At 39.9% G+C, this 8,929-nt stretch overlaps 1 protein-coding gene across 3 annotated transcripts in view; it reads right to left on the bottom strand.

Moving 5' to 3' along the window:
* Positions 1-8,929, bottom strand: part of MAEA (macrophage erythroblast attacher) — a 44,345-nt gene that overhangs the window by 30,117 nt on the left and 5,299 nt on the right. The window contains exons 2-3 of one of the 3 annotated variants that reach the window (XM_010134156.1): positions 5,037-5,219; positions 1,384-1,587 (exon numbers count right to left, since the gene is read on the bottom strand). In XM_010134156.1, the coding sequence (XP_010132458.1) occupies positions 1,384-1,587; positions 5,037-5,144 (312 nt within the window). In that variant the 5' untranslated portion in view covers positions 5,145-5,219. Of the gene's footprint in view, positions 1-1,383; positions 1,588-5,036; positions 5,220-8,929 lie in introns of those variants that run through there. The other 2 variants (XM_010134157.1, XM_010134158.1) reach the window with 2 other exon arrangements.

Here is an 8,929-nt window from a genome sequence, read left to right as displayed (position 1 = left end):
CAGCAGGAGATCAGCTCCTGCTCAAAACAGAGGGAGGCATCTACCAGAAGTGGAAGAGCTGCTGACCATTCAGCTGCAATTATCCCAGAATCATTGTCTTGTGTTTTGATTCACATGCATGGACTACCTTTAGTGAGGCACAGCAGCCTCTGCAGTGAATTTCTTCAGGACTATTTCATATTAATAGCTTGTAACCCACCTCCCCTCTCCCCCTTCCACTCAACTTCTCCTTGCTATTTCCTTGTTGGTATTTACTGAAATCACTGCTGGTTGAACAGGATCAGACTGGTAAAGCAGCCAAGGAGTAACAGAGGCACGTGACAGATACGCTCGGTGTACAACACAAGAAACAGGTTCATAGGCTGTAATTTAACATCAATAACAAAAATCTTTTCCCCTCAAATAGCTCAGAGAGTTGCATTCAACTATGTCACCTAAGAACAGCAAACTACTCAAGTCACATAATACAACTAAATTTTCAGTATCTTTACAGGAGAAAGGTTTCAACCAGAAGAGTTGCATACCTTCTGGAATCAGGAATAGAGAGAACTAAGATGCTAGAATCACTGAGAATCAAATAGCAAATGCTACTTAAACTTAGCAAAACACGATTGTCCTAAATAAACAGCAAAGTCTTAAAAGAATCAGTTCTAACACCCTTGTGGCTGACAGAGGACCACAGGATGGATTCATTGCTCTGCATAAAGAGGCTACACCAAGGTGCACAAAGTCCAAACACTTTGTAAGCAGTTAGGAGGAAGCAAAACCAGCTAGATAACCAGAGCAAAGGGAAGTGACAACCCCAGAATTGTAAGCAGTGAAATAAGCAAACCACCAAAATGCTTCCATGGACCACACTAAACATACTAGCTACTAAAAACCCCAAACAGTCTCAAGATTTATTTTCCAAAGAATAACACAGCTTTCCTCTCCATGCGTTAAACAGTAGGATGGTACGATGTTGTAGGATGGACCAGTTGTTCCTGCAATCAGCATATGTGACTCCTCTCAGTTTGGTCACCTACACGTATCATCTAAGTTGGGTGAGACAGATGGGAAGCTCCACCTCCATCAGCAGCCTAAGGCCTCTAACATGAAATTCCGTATGACATTTGAAAGTTATTCCAAGTTTTAATAAGGCAAGGTGTTTATTATCTAAAAGCATTTAATTTGTGTCTAGAAGTTACGCCTTCAATTTTGACTTAGGGTATTAAATACAATTTATGTCAAGTAAGGAGAACAAACTAAAAAAGATTAACATAAACATAAGCAATGAAGGGACATGAATAAAAATAACTGCTACAGGGCTAATGCAGATTGTTCTTATCTGCCAACTTCCTCTTTACTCTCTTTGTTAGTAAGTTAGCGCACATTGCTACCAACCTCAATGCCACTTTGTCTTGCTAGTTTTACAGCTGTATTGTAGTAGCCACAGCGTAAGAGATGTTCCACCATCATACGATCCATCCGTTTCTTCTTCCACATGTTTGCAGCAGCTGGCTGGTCACTACTATGTTCTTTCAGATGTTCGATCCTACGTTTGCAGAGTTTTGCACTTTCATCTTCGGCCTGGATTGATTCAACTGCCTAAAAACGAAGTTAACAGGACAAGTAAGAGCTATACATTTTCAATTTGCTTTTAAAGCAAAATACAGTAAGAACTGTTTGTAAGCACTCTTTACGTATCATACAGTTGACCCCAAATGATCTTTCATTTAGAAAAACATTTGCTATGGCAGGGCATAAGTCTTGGTGTGATTGGTAGAGTTCTGAGATATTCTTGCTTATAAGTAAGTTTTGACTTATTTGACATTGAGTATATCAACTTTTCTGCTTTGCATTTAGTCCAAACCCAGTAACTTAACTACTGCAGCAACTGCTGTAATTGTTTGCAAAGAGCTTTGTGAAGGTTTGCACTCATCTGGTCCAAAGAGTTGAGGATCATGAGATTCCACCTCTAACCCATGCACGGCGTCTTCCTGAAGCAGCTGTCCTACTGAGTGAGTTCCACCGATGAGTGATGCAGAGCAAACCCACACTACTTCTGTTACACAGGAGCCATTTTCATCAGCCATGCAATAATGAAAATTAGATAAACATTTGGCCTCCTAACACCTCTAATCCAAGGATCTTCAGATAGGTATTAAAAAATAATCATTTTATGTACCTCTGCTACTCTGGAAACAGGGATCTACTGTTAGGAGCCTTACTCAGGTAAATAAATTTGTCCAGAAGAAGCAGGACAACTTTAAGCCAACATATTGGCATGCCAGTGCAAAACACACCCCTAAAATAACTCCATAATATCTGTATTTCTTTTAATTTAAAAACAACACTCAGGTCATACTTACTTTCCCTTCACTGTAAAGTTACATGGCTGATTAGTTATGCTGAAAATTTTACCGGGCAATTTCACTACAGACATACCGTAATTCAAAGTTAGCTGACTCGTGTACAGCACGTGATGGTTGTGGGGCATGCTGGGCTGCAGACACAAGAAAGCCTGCAGTGCTTTTACACACTTGCTGAGGGAAAAGTGAACCAGGAGGTGATCTCATCTGCAATATACCACCAGGGATGCAAACTCAGGTGACTTGAAACTCACTGGCTCGGGTTTGAGTAACTGCACAGCTATGACAACAGGGAGGTCCCTGCCGATTTGCCAACCAAGTGCAGAGCAAATCACCTGGCTGGCTTCTGGCAGCTCACTTTGCACTGGCACAGCTACCCTACCCTACTCAAGCTGTTCATGGACCAGAATTGTCCTGGGTAACAGCTCCCGCTCTGGAAGCATGGGTTGGTTCTCCTTGCTTTTACCACGTATGCTCATTTACAGACTACTTCTGGAAGGATCAACATTTGAAAAGCAAAGTGAAATACGTGAAAACTTGTGCAGGAAAAGCCTACCAAGCATTTGCCCCACCTAAGCCTGACTCTGATCTGGCCTCTGGTACCAAATTCGAGTATCTGAAACCCTAGGCACTAAAACTCACATCCACAGCCCGCATTATTTTTATTACTGAAATCTGAGTTACTTCTGTTACTATATTTAGCTTTATTTTGTAACATATGGTTTGGAGATCAGTATTTTAAGTTATAAACTGAGTCTCTTCCCGTTCAGCAAGTAAACAAAGTCAAGGCAAAACACACTTTCGCTTGCTAGATGACTACAGTACTAGCAGATGTGAAGGCAACCTTGAGAATTCCTCTGAATACAGCTAGGAGAATTCAAGGCAACCAGGCATAAAGGTTGAGCCCCTTCTCATTCCATGGTTTCCTATCTGGACTTACGTAGCTCTTGCAGTTTTTTTGATCCTTTGAGTTCATTTGGAAAAGCTACAGATCCTTTTCAAAATGCTCTGAAGAAGTCTATCTGGACTTGCCTTGCTGGACATTAACAGAACTTGAGGGAACAGGCACATTAAACAGAATATGAAAGGGAAAACACAAAGGCCTAGGTTTCCCCAGGATCATTTTCAGAACCAAAAAAACCTGCTGGTTGAACAGCTCTTTTTTAAGCGAGTAAGGTGTTAGATAAAGGAACCATCTAATTCTATCAGGGTCATCTCAGCAGATCCTTGTCTAAACACAGAAGGAAACAGAGATCCTACATGGGTCCAAAGGCCCTAAAACCCCCAACTATTTTGCTTGGGGCAGAGATTACAGAGAAGACAGCTGGAGTTGAGGGTATTTCAGAAGACTTTTACTGTTAAGCAGATTTTTTATCTGCCTTTTGCTCTGAGTAGCTCTAAGAGTCCCCAGAGTCTTTCAGGCAGTGAGAAACAAATGAGCAGTTCCACTAAAATGGAGCCTTGCACCCAAAACATTCAGCAATGCCTTCAGACACTACCCCAGAGACAGCAAAGATTTAACAAGTAAGTTACTCCTCCACATGATTACTACACACCTACAAGTAAAATCTAACACCTCTTTCAGAAAAGGCAGTCAGTTCTTTCTATAAGTTACAGAGAATCGAACAAAACATATCCTTCAAGACCTCCAAGTCTCACAAACCAAAGATGAAAACAGCAATTACATTTGTGAAGTCTTTTGCAGAACAGCATTTCACCAGCTAGCTAACCTGTTCAAGCAGGAAACCACAAATCAACATTCATGACAGCATTTTCATGTTACAAACCTCCAAGGTGTTTTGATGCTTCACTTTATATGGTCTCAAGATTTGTATCTGTTGGTTGTATCATTTAAGTTGTAATGAAATGACTCTGCTATTTATTTCATCTATTTATTTTTGTTTCATCTACTGCTTTTTGGAGAAGCACTGCTCTGAAGCCGGGCAACAGAGCCATTTTCATTTTTCTGCAGGATTTTTCAAGTAAGTGTTCATGAGTCTGAGGATGAGTAATATTCCCTCCAAAATAAGGATAGCTTATAACACATAGGTTCTATTTTTAACTCATTCTTCTTAGAATGATGTGGAAAAGGCATGAAAGTTTGGCTGTATTTCATACAATCATTCAAGCTCAACAGCTAGAAGCAGATTATCCTGCTAAACTTTTAAAAAAATGCTTTTAGTCATATTCCCTAAGAACATTCCAACCTCCAAGTTTAGCGTTTAGAAAAAATATCTGAGTAACAATCCAGGACAACCCACACTTCCTGCTGCAAAGAAGCCTCAACACTACACCGTCACTGGGGTTTAAACACTTTTCATACTCATCTTCAGAGGTTTTTGCTTCTCAAGTGAAGAATTAATGCAGCTGCACATACCTTTCCAGTAGACAAACAAGAATTGATAGAAATCAATTGATTTTGCTACTACTACTTTTCCGTGGGTAGAGAAATTCCTATTCAGAAGGTTTGGTACACTTAGTCACAAAACACTGAGTCATGTTTCATAAACACAATGAAGCCAGATACAGTGAGGTCTGGTTTTCTGCTGTGCATTCTGACGGCTTTGTTTCCAGCACCAGCAACACCTATACCTCAAACAGAAAATCCAAGCAAACAGCATGGCCGAAAACTATTTCTGTTAGCTTTGTGAAGACAAACCAATCCCACAGCAGAACACCACTTACCTTTCGTTTCAGAACGCTGAGTTTTTCAACTACTCCATCCAGGAGACTAACAACTGAATCCACAGCAGGACAGCTGCTCAGCGTCTTCTCCAGCTCTGCCACAACCATTGTAACGTGGCTGGTCTCTCGATCAATGTTTTTCTGTGCAGCTCGAAATCGTTTGTTCAATGTTTCGTATGGCACCTAAATGAGAAATACCAAATCATTAGAAACTTCTGTATTAAAAAAGTCAGGTCTTAGTTTAAAGACTGATTTTACCTGATGCAGTCAGAACACCTAGGTTTCAGGACACTAGAGGTCATTAGTTGGAACTTGAAATCTCCTCCCAAAGTCTTTATTTAAGCCCTCTCAGCAAGGAGCCGAGATTATGAAAAAAACGTGACAGGAAATAAAAGCTGGTACGTTCTTTTCCGATACCAATTTCACCCATCCTGCTTTGACTGCAGCAAGAACCGATGGAAAAAGTTCAGGAAGAATTGAATGCAAAGACACGTGCCTATCTAAAAAAAGAAAACTACGAGTTAACTACAATTAAGAGATCACACTTTAGAACATGGCTTTTTAAGTTTATGCTTCTTTCCTTCAAGAGTTCATGAAAGAGAAAGGTACCTTTGAGAAAGGATGTATAATGCACATTGACCACTGAAAAATTTATAAATACTACACCAATGGTTATGCAGGAAACCTAACAGGTTTCCTATGCACTTCTGCTGACAAAGGACTACTTTTTAATATTAATGCCACTAGGACTATAACAAATGCTAAGAGAAACTCCATGTACATTTTCTTTTAGTGAAAAAAGTCTACACTGTATGGCTAAGTTTGTTAAATTCCTTTAACACTCCATTCCTTGGCTAGAGACTAACCAGTCTTGGAGGTCTCCTCTCCTACTTGTCCCACAGTTTTATGGGAAAGCCATATCAAAACTGCTACTGGTGGCCATTAAGGACACATATACCGAGTATTCTACAGCCTGGTCAAATTTTCAAGGTACTGAATGATTTGGGGAAAGATTATGGTAAACATTAAGCTGCTCCCATCATGTTGCTTCCACTACAGTGACAGCATAAGCTATTTAGACAGGAAGATCTATTACTTGATGGAAACAAGAATTTTAGAAGTAAAAAACACTCCAGTGCTATGAACTTAATTTGTCAGTATCTTTTATCTTGAAAAAGAACTTCCACGAGAAGTTTTCAGGTACTTATGATAATCTTGATTGCTTTTCCATTAATCAAAGACATAATTTAGCTAGCAATCAGATTACACGTATTAAAAACAGGAAATGCAAATCAGCGTTCTGTTTGGTACATACCACGTATGTTTGATTACAAATCTTTCAGGTGTATCACTTCTAATCAATTATATCAAGATTGCCTCCATTTTCTTCCTTCTAATCATTCGCGTGCAAGAAAGTATCCCCCTCGGTCCACTCTCCTTTTGGGCTCTACTAGGAGAGAGGTTATCACATAACCATTGCAACGCACAATTAGAAACGCACTGACAAGTGGCCTAGGCTCAGAGTGAGGAAGATGAGCCCAGTCCTTGCTTTCCAAGACTCCGAACGACTTACAATAGGTTGGTCTTATTTGTAGTAGAAGTGTAACACAAGGATACTCCCGATAAGGTATGAAAGGGCTCCTCTTCCTTCCTCTCAGAAGGACTGACATGATCTATTTAATGTGTTTCGGCATCTCAAACTAATACCTAAACAAATGACGGAACAAGACCTTACCACAGGAATTATCAAGCTTTAACAATTATTTTCCTCATACATGTGTCCCTAAAATTCCAGCACATCCTCCCCCACTCCCCCAAGAATGAGAAAAGGTTTTAAAGCCCCATAGATAGAATGTGTGTTTTGGGAGCTCTTATTTTGACATCTCATTGAGCACGGAAACTTGTTTCCAAATCCAAGACTTGACACCAGACAACAGCAAGACAAATTACTCCCCTCTTTAGCCCTGCATTTTTCTTACAATTCATTGAAAAGTGTTTCCTGCAGTTACTGAATTTAATCTCTGCAAGTATTTTGCTACGCAGCTTTCCACACCACACTGAAAAGCCACCTCAACCAAGACTTTCAGAAGCTACTTGATTTGAGGTATCTGTTTGCCTACAAGTTGGTTTTGTTAATTTTTAAGCAGTCAGTTGAACTGGACACACAGACCTAGTCAGTTTGAAAAAAAAAAACATTTGGCTTTACTCTCTTTTCCCTAGTTTCTTATCTGCACACATGAGCAGTAACAGTTCCCGTTTCCCATGCTCTGTCTCTTTAGTGTGCAGATTTCTGGCACAGTCTGTGTTCATATGACATTTAGAACAATCGGACCTGCAGTTTCAACTGGCATCGTTATATATCATTTATAACACATCTAGGTGCAAGAGGTTTTTCAATTTTTTTTTCCCTACCCCCAAAACTCTGCATATCCTGTGGAAGAGGCTACGAGTCAAACCGCAAACACAAATAAATTACTACATTGCTAACCATAATTTTAGCCTATCATAACAAGGGAAATAACTTCAGAGGTACAATGAAATTATCTGCACAACAGAAACCAGCAGTAAATACTCTTTACCAGAGTTTTTCATAATTTGCATGGGCATTTGCTTCTTACTAGGGATCCAGCAGTTTTTAGAGAACATTTGTAAATCATATCCAGGCACAGCTTTTACACTTACAAGACAAGATTCTATGAATGTAAAACCTTGGAAGTGTCAACCGCTACATTCCTAACCAAGGAAGCATCTTACCTAGACTCTGCATCTTGATCCACTGACTCTTCTCTTACTCCTATGGCTGCTATGGTCCAAAAGAGACTCCAGTTACTTCAGAACTCTTCAAAAGGTACAGGCACTCTACCAATAAGGTTTTTTCTTTCCCCAATAATGAAAGTAAGTAAAAGGAGAACAGAACATAACGATGCTCTGGGAAAATGTAATTCTAAAAATTCTTAATTATGGTTCACTTTAATTTTCAGGTACTATAGTAATAAAACAGTGAACACCAAACTTTTTGGATCAAGAGATGGATGCAAAAGTTACATATCATTAGCCACCACAAGCCTATGAGAGACTTTCAATTTTTAGCGGCAGTGCCATTCTGTGACCAAGCCTGGATTACACAGTTATTCTTAAGGGTCAAGAGGAACCTACAGAACTCAGCCAAGGGAAGAACTACTCTAAGGAAAAAAGGACAATCAGCATCTAAACACTGAAAATATTTGAAATAAAGCAGCAAGAACCAACCAGAAAGTGTTCAGTAAAGGCACAAAACCATCCTGTCCTACTCAGTAGAGCTTGAAAAACCACATCTTGGCTGGATCATACCATGAGTATACCAGAGGATACAAAGGAGAGATGTAAAGTATTAGTAGGCAGCACATTTAAGCACAGCGTCACTAAAAAGATCCTGCTTCTCTTGGTCATCAGCCTCCACGGCTCCAGGCACATTATTCAACTTAAGCAGGTACTAAACCAGGTCAAACTTAAGCCTAATGAAAAGGAATTTGACTTAAGTTAGGACAACACGATGGGTCAAATTACAGTAATATGAGCTCTTCCAAGGTCACAATTTTGCTACTGTGATATGAAGGGAAGTCTGCTTAGTTGGCGGCTTCTGTGAGTGTACCAGGACTGTTTCCAGATGCTAAGAGTTAACAGCAAGGCAGAGACAATGAATTACCCGATCCAAGTATTTTCTTCATTTTGGGAGTTACTTCACTCTGGTTTTAGGAAGCCGGAAAATTCTGGTATGCTGTCCCAGACCATGCTCCAACAACCCCTAGCTGTGGAGACAAGACTTAAGAGAATCCTTCTGGGTGTAAAAGCTTGAACTGGTGGAAGAGGAGGAAGGACTGCCATGAGAACTATAGCTTGACCTTGGTTGTTCA

This window comes from Buceros rhinoceros, unplaced genomic scaffold (genome assembly GCF_000710305.1).
Source record: "Buceros rhinoceros silvestris isolate BGI_N320 unplaced genomic scaffold, ASM71030v1 scaffold12894, whole genome shotgun sequence".
In the NCBI taxonomy this organism is placed as follows: Eukaryota; Metazoa; Chordata; class Aves; order Bucerotiformes; family Bucerotidae; genus Buceros; species Buceros rhinoceros.
The sequence above is the reverse complement of the archived record's forward strand: the minus strand, read 5'-3'. Positions and strand labels throughout refer to the sequence as shown.